The 13525-nt window shown below is 52.0% G+C and overlaps 1 protein-coding gene across 3 annotated transcripts in view; it reads left to right on the top strand.

The window, feature by feature from the left end:
* The window catches only part of TRIM62 (tripartite motif containing 62), a 30894-nt gene extending 25195 nt beyond the window's left edge, over window positions 1–5699 (top strand). For 2 of the 3 annotated variants that reach the window (XM_011284638.4, XM_019835933.3), the window contains one exon: window positions 3395–5699. In XM_011284638.4, the coding sequence (XP_011282940.1) occupies window positions 3395–3945 (551 nt within the window). In that variant the 3' untranslated portion in view covers window positions 3946–5699. 3 annotated transcript variants of the gene reach the window in all.
* The last annotated feature ends 7826 nt before the right edge of the window (window positions 5700–13525 follow it).

Raw genomic sequence — 13525 nt, 5'->3', positions numbered from 1 at the left:
GGCCCACCCAATGAGTGGCGGGCCTTGCCCTCACCCAGTCCCCTGGGCTTCCAAGCTGAGGCTCCACGCCCAAGGAGCTGGCACTCTACGCAGTCAGGATTTCCTCTGCACTGCAGGCTTATCTTTGTGGGCCCAATCTCAGAACCACTGAGAGCCCACTTGGCTGCCTCCTGGAGCGCCCTCCCCACTCATCGGTGGCACTAGAAGTGGCCCACGTTGCCCCACATTAGGCTTTAGAGTCTGGGGCTGAGCCCTCCATCTGGTTTGCTAGTGTCTCCGCCCCTCCCCTGCCCGGTCGCACGGTCCTTCTGCCCTGAGCTGCAGTTCCTGCCTGTTGCTGACCTCCTAGATCATCCTGAGCACCACAGGCTCCCGCGTGGCACTCAGAACTGCCGCTGCCCACACCTTGGCTTTGTGCGTGCTCTAACCCTTCCTCTGTACACGCCTGAGTGTGACCCGCATTCCACAGCCGGGAGGAGTGGCCCATCTGTGTCTAATTAGATTTTTCTTTCCCTTGCCTCCCTTCACACATAACTTCCTACACCTCCCTCCACCTCTCACCTCCTGACCCCACTGTGGGAATTCCTACATTCCATGTCGCAGGAGCCTCTGGTTCTGACAGGCTGCCCTGTGACCGCTCAGACCACAGGGTAAAACATATGTCCGCTGATCCAGTGTCTTCCTTCCCCTGACTCCCCCTCTTCCATGTCCCTGGATAGAGAATTGTGATTCCATTGACTGACCCCTCTATTCACAGGGCTAATTGTTTCCATGCATCCCTCTGAGTTCAAAGAACAGGAAAGGAGAATGTAAAATGCAAAACTAAATTTACTCCTAACAGAGCTCGTGGAAAGAGCTTGATGTGAGTCAACGGTCAGCTTTGTTAGTGGCCTTGTGAACGGGAGCACCAGTTCAGAAACTGGCTGTTGCTCCCTGTTGGTGACAGTTGCCACCACTGAGGCGTTTTATTTCTGTGCATGCGTGCAGCCAACAGAGGTGATAGAAGGAGGGGGTAAGGCTCCAGCCAAGTGTAGTCATGCTCCTGCTTCACCAGATAACGAAGCCACCAGAGAGCAGGATGAAGAAATTGTTCGCTCCTGGGTACTGGCGGCAGGATTCCTTTTCCTCACCCTTCCTCGCCTCTGTCTTGCTCTGGCCTGGAAATGGTCATTCAGGCTCAGGAAGGCCACTTCCAGGTTCTCCATCTTCTGGTTGGGCATCAGCTCCGTCACGGAGGAGAGAGTAAATAGAACCCTTGACGTGAGAGTTCATGAGACTCTGAGAGCCAGACCTGCTAAGCCAGTGTGGCCAGCCCAGAACAGGATGAGCCAGCCTGTGCCACCTGTCCAAGAGAACACAAGCAAGGGCCAGTTTGATTTGGTGAGCCTTTCTGGAAACGCTCACCATGCCTGTCTCTGTGCTGGGCACCGGGCGCACAAGGGACAGCCTATCTGCGTGGTACACAGCCCTTACCCTCCTGGTGCAAATGGTGCAAAAAGATGTGGGCACAGAAGACAATACCCCTTATATAACCAGAACACAAAATTAAGGAATTTCAGAAGAAAGAGCAACCAGGGAGCAACCACCTTCCTGTGGGCAACCAGGAAGGCTTCTCACAAGATGGGCCCTGGAGTTGAGCCTCATGCAGAGGTGATTACAACAAGCAGGGAGGAGGCAGTGGAGGGGCAGTCCGGGTGAAGGTGTTGGGGCTGCGTGTGGTGGAAGTGACGTGTGACAGGTAGAGCTGGGGCTGGATTGCACATGACCTTGCTTAGTCCTCGCCCTGCCTTTGAGTGCTGGGTGACCTGAGATTAGTCACCTTTCCTCCCTGGGTCTCATTTTCTCCATCTGTCAAGTGGAAGAGTCAGCCTAGAATCCATGGTTTTCCGCTTTTTCAGACCTGTCACCTACATTTCATAACAAATAGTTTGCAATGTCTCAAAGGTAATAATAACCTTTCCACAACTGCACTATGTATATAAACTTGAAAAACTGTATATATACAGGTATGTATATACATACTGTGATGACAATGTAAAGGAAAAATAGAAGGAAATGATTTATAATAAAATATTGTGTATGCCAATCTGTACGTGCTCACTCACAGCCACAGTGGAAAACATAACGAAGCAGTCAGGTGCTCACACCGTAGGTGAAACACGACTGTGCCTCACATATGGTCCACAACAGGTAGGTTATATGAGTCAGTGGCATTTTTCTCAGACATATACTTTTCCCGAAAAGTGAACAATTCTCAGCAAAGTTCCAAACAAACCAAGTTCAGTCTCCCCTCAGTTTACATGGTAGTAATACTCAGTCTGTTAAAACTGTACAAAATGATTTCCTTCCCGGGGCACTTGGGTGGCTCAGTCGGTTAAGCATCCAACTTCAGTTCGGGTCATGATCTCCTGGCTTGTGGGTTCAAGTCCCCCAGTAGGGCTCTGTGCTGACAGCTCAGAACCTGTAGCCTGCTTCGGATTCTGGGTCTCTGTCTCTCTCTGCCCCTCCCCTGCTCACGTTCTCTCTCTCTCTTTCCCTCTCTCTTTCTCTATCAAAAATAAACATAAAAACTTTAAAAAAAGATTTCCTGTTTATACGTAAAAGGGAGTTAAGTTATAATTTTAGGTCATTATAAAAATGATTTTTCATCCACATGATTGCTTGAGCATTTGAAAATTTATGGGTGGCAAAGGGGTCGTGGGACTTCCCTGTGCATTTCATTCAGGGCCTTAAAAAAATTTTTTTTTAATTTTTTTAATGTTTATTTTTGAGAGAAAGACAGAATGCAAGCTGGAGAGGGGCAGAGAGAGAGGGAGACAGAATCCAAAGTAGGCTCCAGGCTCTATGCTGTCAGCACAGAGCCCGACCCGGGGCTCAAACTCACGAGTTGTGAGATCCTGACCTGAGCTGGAGTCAGATGCTTAACAGGCGCCCCTCATTCAGGGCATTTAGATGCATGGATCCCACCTACTGAGAAAACCCACACCCCACCCCACAGATTTCCTTATCCCCCAGTCCCAGGGTGATTACCAGCACCTGGGATAATCTTTAAGCTCTCTCAGTTCTGAAGTTCCCTAATTCTGGATTTCATTATGGTTTACTCAACAAACTTTTGTGGGGTGCCCACTATGTCCTTGCCCCAGGCATTGGCAACGAACAAGCAGCCGCAGCTTCTGCTCCCCTGCAGCCAGGCTTAAATCTGGAAGGACTTCAGCTATCGCCCTTCCATTTTACAGAGGAGGAAGCTGAGGACCAGAGAGGGCAGGCATCACATGTGTTCAGCATCACACAGCCTCCTGGGCACCAATCAGAACCTGGCCCTCGGGGAGACACCACAGAGTGGATCCCCAACCTTCTCTCCACTTATCTTTCCTCCCTCCTCCGCCCCCTGCAGTGCCCGCCGCCCTGACCCTGGACCCGGGCACTGCCCACCAGCGCCTGATCCTGTCCGACGACTGCACCATCGTGGCCTATGGCAACCTGCACCCACAGCCGCTGCAGGACTCGCCAAAGCGCTTCGACGTGGAGGTGTCGGTGCTGGGCTCCGAGGCCTTCAGCAGCGGCGTCCACTACTGGGAGGTGGTGGTGGCGGAGAAGACCCAGTGGGTGATCGGGCTGGCCCACGAGGCGGCCAGCCGCAAGGGCAGCATCCAGATCCAGCCCAGCCGCGGCTTCTACTGCATCGTCATGCATGATGGCAACCAGTACAGCGCCTGCACCGAGCCCTGGACGCGGCTCAACGTCCGCGACAAGCTCGACAAGGTGGGCGTGTTCCTGGACTACGACCAAGGCCTGCTCATCTTCTACAACGCCGACGACATGTCCTGGCTCTACACGTTCCGCGAGAAGTTCCCGGGCAAGCTCTGCTCCTACTTCAGCCCAGGGCAGAGCCACGCCAACGGCAAGAACGTGCAGCCATTGAGGATCAACACGGTCCGCATCTAGGACGGCGCAGGGAGCCCACAGGGGCCACCTGGGCCACGGCCACCAGCAAGAGCTCTGCCCAGGGGACAGAGGCCAGGACTCCGGTCCAGTGTAGCCCCCACACCCCGTGAGGCCTCGGGCTGGGTGTTTACCCTTCAGCCTCCATTTCCCTTCTATATTGGTGGTCATGCTCCATGATTCTTAAACACCATCAGCATTGATGTCCTGTAGTTCTGACCTTGATGGGGAGGCAGCTTTGGTCCCAGGATGTGACATGGCTTCTCCTCAGGGCGACCCCTGCCCAGCCCTCATCCCCATCCTCTGGGCGGCGGGGAGGGGGATCTTCTCCCTGTCTCCCTCCTGCCCACATGCCCTGACCTCAGGATGTGTCAAGAGTGTTGCCGGCAGTTGGCAGCCTGAAAGATACATGAAACCCACTTATGCTTCCAGGTCGAAGACTTGCCCGGCACCCCACCGTGGGCCATTTGACCCTTGATCCCAGCCCACAGTGGACACAGGCTGTAGCTGGTCCTAGGGTTCCCGAGAACCACCTCTCCTTCTACCTCTGGACCAAGAGCTTTATGGTTCCTGTTTCTCCCACTGACCTGCAGGTAGAGATGATGCTGTGGCCTGTGGGAGGCACCTGGTCACTGAACCCACGTGTTACGGTCACTGTGCCACCAACTTCCAGCCCGCGGGTCTAAAATCAGGATGATGGCACGCGAGGCTGATGCAGAGCCCGGTAGCCTACCAGCAGCTGCAGGACACGCATCACTGGGTGACGGAGGTCCCCAGAGGCTTAAATAAGGGTCCAAAGCAGCCTCTGTGACCAGGCTTAGGGTGCGGGGAGGCTGAGGGGAACAGTTGTCTCAGGCGAGCACTGGGACAGGCTGTTGGCTGGGACTTCCCATCAGGCTTGGCGTCTGTCTCAGTTAGGATCCTGTTGCAGAAAACAAGAGCTGCTTTAGCCAGTTTAATTTGACAGCATTTATTATCACATCCCTGATTTGCAAAATCATTGGAAGGGCTGGAGGAGCAGACTCCTTGCTGAATTTCCAGGAACAACTTGCGGCTCCCACCTGCAGGAAGCCACTGCATCAGGAAGCTGCTGACCGCAGAACTGTGTTCCCTCCACTACTGGCCGGGCCGGCAAATAGGTGTGCTGAGGCCTGCCTCTGTCCCACTCAGTTTAGTTCTCAAATCCAAATCTCTGTGAGGGATACTGTTGGGGAAACATAAATCAGATCCAGAACTTTGGCGGCAAGGGTGCCTGGGAAACGTGGTTTTCTTTCTTCTCACTGCAGCCATGCAAAAAGGCCCGGAAGGATGTTTAGGTGTTGAACAAGCCCATCCACAGTTTTTGTCACTGGAGTTCACCTCCAGGCCTTGGCTTTGAAGCAGCAGAACCTCCACGTGTCCTGCTCCGTGGCCCTGTCCCCGCCCGAGGGCAAGAGTCCAAGAGGTGGATCTATCCGCAGCACTGGCCGAATGTCTCAAGCCTTCACTTGGCTCTCTAGTCCTAGAGCCTAGATTCTGAGCTTGTGGGGTCCCTGACCACCCTCATCCCAAAGGAGCCAGACTAGCTGAACTTGGGGGGCTCCCACCTCACAACTGCTGCCCATTGGGGTCCCCCTTGGGCAGGAGGAATCCTCATTCTCACCTCACCCCTTCATCTACCAGAAGCTGGGCCACCCCCCAGCAGTATTTTTATTTTAAATGTTTCCCATTTTGTGAGTTATGATGAATTTGTATTAAATTAAAGTTACAGAATGTCAGTGGTCAGTTCTATTCATTTTGACAAAGGCCTGCCTTTTCTGACCCAGGTGGTATTCATGTATTAACATGGCTAATCCACAAAGCAAACCTACTGGGTATGTAATATTATGCCCACTTTACAGAGGTGGAAAATGAGGTTCAGAGAGAAGACATGACTTGCCCACAGTCCCAAGTCCGTGCTGGGAAGCAGTGGAACTTGGATTAGAACGGAGTTCTAAAGCCAGCATTCACATCACAACTTACTTGTCAGGGAAGACTGGCAGTCTGCCTGGAGGAGGGGGTCATGGCAGCCTTGAGAACAGAGGGGAGCTCATGAGACAGTGCCATGGTCTCTTGAATTCTATAAGAGTGCCTGGCCTTGAATCCGGGCTGCATTGCTGTGTGACTTTAGAGAAATGGCTTAACCTCTCTAGGCCTCAGTTTTTCCACAGAGAAAATGAGGGTAATAACACCCATCTCATATGATTTATTGGTAAGCTGCTAAATGCAGTGCACTTAGGGAGGTCCTGCCTCCCACTCTACCTGTCTCCGGGAGTCAGTGCCCTAAGACACCTGACCTTAAGGAGTCTATCTTCCTCCTTATGCCTTGTGTGGAGTGTGGGACTACCTAAGCCAGAAATGTCCCCAGGTCTGCTGTGTACAGGGAGGTCCATCCTACCTCTGACTCATGGGGAAGGAGTCTGCCCAGGAGTCAGGCAGGGCCCTGCATATGGACAGATGAGCTGTGCACACTCTAAGTGGCAAAGCCCTGGGCCCCCCACAGCTGAGAAACAGGAGTCCTGAGCCTAGTCTTAGTTCTGTGCTGACTCATTTTGTACCCTGAAGGCCCTTTCCTCAGTCTCCTCCCCTGCAGATGAAGGGGGTTACACTGGATGCTCCCTGAGGCTCCAGATGGATCTTCGCCTATACCTGGAGCTGGAGAGAGAGAAAGAACCACCCCAGTTGTTGAATTGCTTGGAGTTCTAGAAAAGGGGGCATGAACAAGGATTGGGGGGATTGGCAGGAGCAGAAGGAAAGGTCCCTGATCGGCTGTTGGAGAGCACCCAGTTTGGGGGGAGGTGATTTTGAGACTAAAGTATCCCCAACCCGCCTGCCCCAAAGCCATGTCGCTCCATCTTTGCTCAGTGCATCTGTCTTCTGGGGAGGCAGTACCCCCTCCACAGTCCTTCTTACCCTTCCCCTACTCAGCCTTGGCACAAGGTCCAAGAAGTGGTGGCCACTTCCCGGTATTTACTCTCCATTTCCTAGTGTCTGGGAGTAACTGTAGGGAGCTAATTTGCACACCTAACTTGGGACTCTGGGAAATCAGTGCATCTCCCTGGCTCCATACCATTGTGCATTTGTGCAATTGTGCGTCGAGCCTCAACTGCAAGACAAGGCTCATGTGTCTCTCAGGGTCCAAAGAATTCATGAATGAAGGAATCTGGAGTTGTCAGGCTGAATGATACCAGGAACCCCCCATTTAACACAGGCAAGCAAAGAGGGGAGGCAAAGGCATCTCAGCATTGGGGAGGAAGGAGGGATCAACAAAGGTCTTACCCAGAGCAGGAGAGAACTGATAGGAGGACAGTATCCCTATCTGGATCCCAGGCAAAGTGCTGGTACTTATCTAATATCAAGACAAGCCCATGAGGTTGGTATCATAATCTGAGTGTTTGGTGGAGAAACATTACCTCCCAGGGGATCCACAGCCAGTACTCAACAGAGCTGGAAACAGACCCAGGCCCATCCAAAGCTAAAGCCAAACTCTTCTCTGGACCTCCTGGGAAATGCTTCTCAACTTTGAGGACCACTTCAGTGACAGGCAGTGGACACCAAAACTGTGATCTCCCTTGGGGTTCAAAGCGGGACTTTAACCCTGGCTCCATTCCATTGTGCATTTGTGCAATTGTGAGTCAAGCCTCAACTTCAAACCAAGCCTCATGTGTCTCTCAGGGTCAGGGGTAGACTCAAGAAGGCACTATGTGACCCTAAGCAGGTCCTTCTCTCTCTTCTTGGGCCTCAGTTTCCCCATCTCTATTGGGGAAGGACTAGGAATCTAGTTAATTGATTGCCAAGGTTCTGGCTCTGATTGGCCAGGGTTCTGTAAGCCTAACGCAGGGTTTGTCCTAGTCAGAACCTAACAAGGCCATTCGCTCTGGGTCTTTCTCTCTGGGGTGGCAGCAGGAACAGAAAACAACAGAGATGACGTCTCTTGGCAGCACAGAGCTCAGCCAGAGAGGTCGTCCCCGGAGGCTGACAGCTCACACCTGGGCAGCATTCCCGGCTTCCTCTCATCCTGCCTGGGTCCTGACTCTGTTCACCATCCCCAAACACTTCACCAGGAGGTCAGCCGCGAAGGGCCATGTCACAGGCTTAAATGAAGGGGGCTTGGAGAGGAGTGGGGTTGGTTGGGGGGTGGGAGGGAGGGGGAGTAGTGGGTGCTGGCCAAGGTGCTGAATCATCATTATTGCCCACCCGGGAGTGGTTATTTCTCCTTCCTCTGGGACACCCACGATTCTACTCTGTCTCCCTGGGAATCCTGACCCACCCTTGAAGAAAGGGTGATGGGAAACAGAGTAGAAACAGAGATAGAAAGAAAGAGAGATGCAGTAAGGAGGCATAGCCTCCAAAAAAAAAAAAATAGCAGGAAAGGATACTTTTATTTTGAAATGTGTTCATTTTCCTGTTTTTCCTTTTATCTGGATGAAATGACAGCATGTTTGTTTTTGTTTTACACTGGGTACAGAATAAAAGTCTTTTATCTTCTTTCACAAATTTGACAGTTCTATTATATTTCTGACTATTTCAGAATGCCCCCCCCCACTCACCCCGGGAATTAGATGAAGTATGGGAAGGATGGCCATTTTGGACCAGAGGCCTAGGGGCTTCCTACTTTGATGTCATGACAAGGGGGACCTTTCAAGAGGCTGGATCCAGGGGCACAAAGCCCAATTCCTGTTGAGTTCCCCAAAACTGTGGTCCTGAGTGTGATCAAGCCTGAATGCCAATGGGGCCTGGGAGATCCTGAGGCCCAGAGAGGGTTGATTCCTAGCTCAAAGGCATATAGCACATGGCAGAGCCAAGACCTGATGTCCTGGTTCCCAATCAGTACACAGGAGAGGAAGAGCAGCCAGCTGAGAAGGCCCCGCCTAGGCAAGGAAAAGGAGCACAGAGGACCAGCTGGAAGGGGGCTGGAGCAGGGCTGAAGAGGGAGGCGCTCAGAGAAGGATCTCATGTCTAAGGTCAGCAGGGGTGGAGGGGTACCCTCAGTCAGCACCTGCACCCCTCAGAGAGGAGGAGAGAACAAAGGGGTCACAGGGTTGGGAAGTCCTCTCTGCGATGGAGACAACGCAACTGAACATGTCAGTAAGCATCACAGGATGGCTGCTGAGAGACCACTGACATCAACTTTACAGAGAAGAAAATTATGACCCAAATGAGAAGACACCAGCCTGTGGGCCATAGCCAGGCCTGGCCCAGACCTCCTGCCTCCCCGCCATGTGCTCTTTCCACACAACCTTCAATCTCCCCTCAGTGGATTCTGGTGCCTCCTCCCACCCCTGGGGAACCCGGAGCCTGAGCAGAAGGAAAAAGGGAGTGACCATGGCCCCCACAGCCCTGGGCACCAGAAGCGGAGTGCCTTTCTCTGTCCTTTTCCCCAAGAACAAGGGGCAGTTAGCCTGGACCCTAATCCCCTTCTCCAGGGCAAAGCCAGTTGGTGCCTGCCTACACCTGGGACCTCCTTTGCTGGCAACACAGTCTGGAGCCAGAATCAGCCACAGTAGGAACAAAGTCACCTGGGTAGCTGCTGGACCCACAGGGAGTTCCAAGTAAGTGAGGACATCAGGGGCAATAGCCCAAGGGAGTCCCCTGATTCCATGGCACGAGAGTTAGCCCTGGGACTTCGGTGATTTAGAGGTTTTGGAATTTTTTTCCTAGGGAAGGGACTTTTGCCCCCTCACACCCTGTAGGCTGAGCCGCTGGGCCTGCTTCCTCTGTCTACCACAAACCCCAGGCAGAAGCCCCTCCCTCACCAAACTGCCAGATCTACAAACCAGGAATGAGGTCCTGGGGCCCAGCAGCAATGTTCTTGCCACTGGGAGAAGGGAGATGCAGATAAGGGCTCCAGGAGGTCCCAGAAACAGCAGAGCTGGCTGGACATGTGTGCATCTCACAGGTGTGGAATGCAGGGTCGAGACCTGGGAGAGCCTTGCTAAACCAGGAGTGGACTCTGGCTCCATCCCTGACTCTCCAGTGACCCTGGACAGTCCCCTTCATCTCCACCTTAAGAGTGTTCATTCTCCATTGGTTCCACAAAAGGGATGGGTAGCCCTGGGTGATGGGGCAAACTCGAGTTCTAAGGTTCCAGCTTGAGGCTGTCTTGGGGAAATTGCCCCACAATGCCCACCCCTTCACCCTCCCTCTTCCTCTGTCACACTCCTTCCTCCATCAAAACACACCCTCCTGTGCTCCTCAGGATAACTGGCTGATGGTTCGAGATGCTGCCCCCTTCCCATCCTCTGTGCATTCATAACAGAGCCACTCCTGAAAGAGTAGCCAGAGGTGGGATTTCAGGGACCACACCAAGCAGGTAGGCAAAAGTTTATAGGGACGGTAGAAAGAAAGAGGGGGCTTTTTGAAAACGACTCTATTCGGGCAGCACAAGAGCAGCTGTTACTGGATGGGCACAGAGCTGGCTAGCAGTGGCAGTGGCCCCCGCGTACCTGGCCAATGCAAGCGCTGCTTTTGGCCCAGCCTTCAGGCATCACTCCCTGTCCCCAACACCCCTACACAGGGTGCTGGCCATGACATGGCTTTTCCATTTCCAGGGGCTGCCTGTGGAAGAGAGAAAGACTGCATATAATGTTGGAAGGCGAGCACTCAGAATATTAGGATCCCAAATGGAGCATGTTAAGCATGCTTTGGTCCTTAATGCCTCTGCTTCTGTCATACTCATCCCCCTGCCTGGAATGCCCTTTCCCTCCTTTTTTCCTCCTGTGGAAATCGTATTCGTCCTTCATCCACCCAAGGTGCAGCTCTCCCAGGCTTTCAGACCTAGAGGAACTCAATCTCCCACCATCACGAACATCTTGAGGCAGGGATCACATACCCCGGCTCTGCCCACTGGGTGCAGAGACGGGCTCAAGAAATGCTTGCTGGCTGGAACTGGCTAGTGCCAAAGCTGGATCTTGAAGCCACCCCAGCTCCAAGTTGGGGGGCAATCTTAGAGACCAGAGAAATCTCCTCCCTAAAGATGCTCGGATGGAAAGTGAGCCCACAGGGTCAGCCCACTGTCCTGCCCCCCATCCCAGCCAGATTCCACACTGGGAGAACCACAGAGAGCCAGAAAAGACCAGGAATGTTGTTTGATTGTTTGCCTTTTTAAAAAATTACAAAATAACTTACCCTCACTGTTTAACAATTCAAATAAATGAAAGACTATAAAGCAGAAAACTCCCTCATCTGGCTCCCAGAAATCAACAGCTGTTAACAGTTTGATTCAGGTCCTTCCAGGCATTTTTGCTTATGCATAAACAAAACTAGAGCTTTCTTTTATGAAAATATGATCATTCTTCATGTTTCTGTGTGTTCTGTGGAGTAAATTCCTACAAATGGAATTGTTGGTCAAAGGCTTGCCCATTTAAAGTGTGTCGCTTTCCTGAGTAAATTGTTTATTTTATTTTTATTTTTTTTAATGTTTATTTATTTTTTGAGGGGGGAGGGGCAGAATGAGAGGGAGACAGAGAATTCGAAGCAGGCTCCAGGCTCCGGGCTGTCAGCACAGAGCCCAATGCAGGCCTCGAACCCACAAACCACGAGATCATGATCTGAACCGAAGTCAGACGCTCAACCAACTGAGCCACCCAGGCACCCTGAGTAAATCTTTTTCTTATTACGTGCTCATTATAGAAAATTTAGAAAATACAGTCAAGACACAAAAAGGAAAGATCATCCATCAGCCACTGTTCAGAGATAACCACTGATGGTGCTTGGGTGATAACATTTGCAGTCTTTTTTCCCATGTGAGTAGGTTTATATACAAGAATCAGAACACGCTTTCTTATTGCTCCATAGCCTGTTTTCCCCACGTTATAATAGATTGTATTCATTTTTCCAGGTTGTCAAAAGTCTTCTACGCATCAGTTTAACACCAAGAAGGATGTCTGATCTCAGAGCCCCTTGGAGGCCTGCTTTTCCCGCCCTCCTTTCTGAGTAGGGAGCCTGTTGCCACAGCGGCTCCAGGATCTAACCTTGGTCTGCCCCTCCTTTTTAGAAAGGGGAATGCCCTGAGCCCCTGCCTACCTCCACCCCTCCTGAGCTGAGGCCCCAACACCCCACTGATGGGCACAGAGCCCCCCTGCAACTGCTCCACGGATACCCTCCTGTGCAGTAAGTAGAACCCTGCTCCTTTCCTCTACCACTTTCTTGAACGTTGGGCTCCTCCCATCATGGGGTGGGGAGGGCTCGGGTGGACTTTGAGGCAGAGGACGGCCTCTAGACTCAAGTGGTGGCATGTGGGATTCAAGAAAAATGTTACTTACCCTTGTACTTCAGCCAGCTCTTTAGCCAGCTTTCCCCCATACTCAAGGGACGGGGCAAGGAACAGGGTCAAGCCCATGCTAGGGGTGGTGGGGAGGGAGCTCAGCCACTTGAACATTTTCTGGTTCCTAAAGCAAATACCTAGCTTCCCAGCCCAGGCTCACCCTCTGCCCCAGGAATTTTCCAGCCAAATACTGTGGACTTGAGCGTGATCTTGGGCAAGACCCTTCTCTGCTCCAGGCAGGGGGAGGGTGGTGAGGGTGGGGGTGGATCTCAGTGACCTCACCAACATACCATGTGGTTCCTAAGGCATTTTCCCAACTCTGGAACTCTATAACCCAATTCGAAGTCATGTTTCCAAATGCTCTCTTTTCTCTCCAAGTCCCTGCACACCTTATGATTTATTGAATGTAATTGTGCACCAGCCTTGTTTGAAGCATTATTAGTATAGTAATTATTATTAGCTGTCATCTCAGTTAATCCTTAGGACAAGCCTGAGAGGAGGTACTACTTTTATCCCCATTTTACAGATAAGAACACTAAGTCCAGAGAGTTAAGATGATTTTCCAATTAAGCAGTAGAGTTCAGATTTGAACCCAGGGCTGGGTGACTCCCAAACCCATGCTCCTTGTCAGCTTCCCATCCCCATACCATCCTGCGATATGTGTAGGGATCTGTTTCCTTGCTACAGTTGGGGAAACTGAGGTCAGAGAAGGAAGGTGAATTCCTCAAGGTGACACAGCAAGTTCATGGCAGAGCTTGGTAAGTCCAGCTTACCCCCACCTACTGCCCAGCCCTGGCTAATTTCCAAGAAGGGAAGTTGATGAATCAGAAAAAGCCCTTGAGCTGGAGTCAAAATGCCCAGAACCGAATGGGGGTGGAGTGGCCAGGTGAGGAAGGTCATATTTGGTCAGGCCACACTGGGTCCACCCTCCCTGAGTTCAGTCCAAAGAAGTACTGCTTTGGGCAAGTTCTGAAGAAAGAAAAGGTGGCATTACGTGTGGGGTGGGGATGGTCCGGCCAGAGGACTCCCCTCCTTCTCTACTTTCTTCCAAAACAGCCCCACTGTGCTCTCCACGCTCTCCCTCCCTCTTTCAGTCATTCACCCAACAAACCCCTAGAGGGTGCCTACTAGGTGCTGTCACTGAGATAAGCAATGACAGGTGCATCCCAGGCCTCTATCAAAGAGTCACAGCACATGGGCAGAGGCAAGGCTAGAGAAGATGCTGCTGGAGAAGCAGAGGTCTGCAGGATAAGAGCTGCAGGATGGGCAAAGTGTACCAGGAAGAGGAAACGGCATGTG

Source organism: Felis catus, chromosome C1 (genome assembly GCF_018350175.1).
Source record: "Felis catus isolate Fca126 chromosome C1, F.catus_Fca126_mat1.0, whole genome shotgun sequence".
Classification (NCBI taxonomy): domain Eukaryota; kingdom Metazoa; phylum Chordata; class Mammalia; order Carnivora; family Felidae; genus Felis; species Felis catus.
This window is presented reverse-complemented; position numbering and strand designations above follow the sequence as displayed.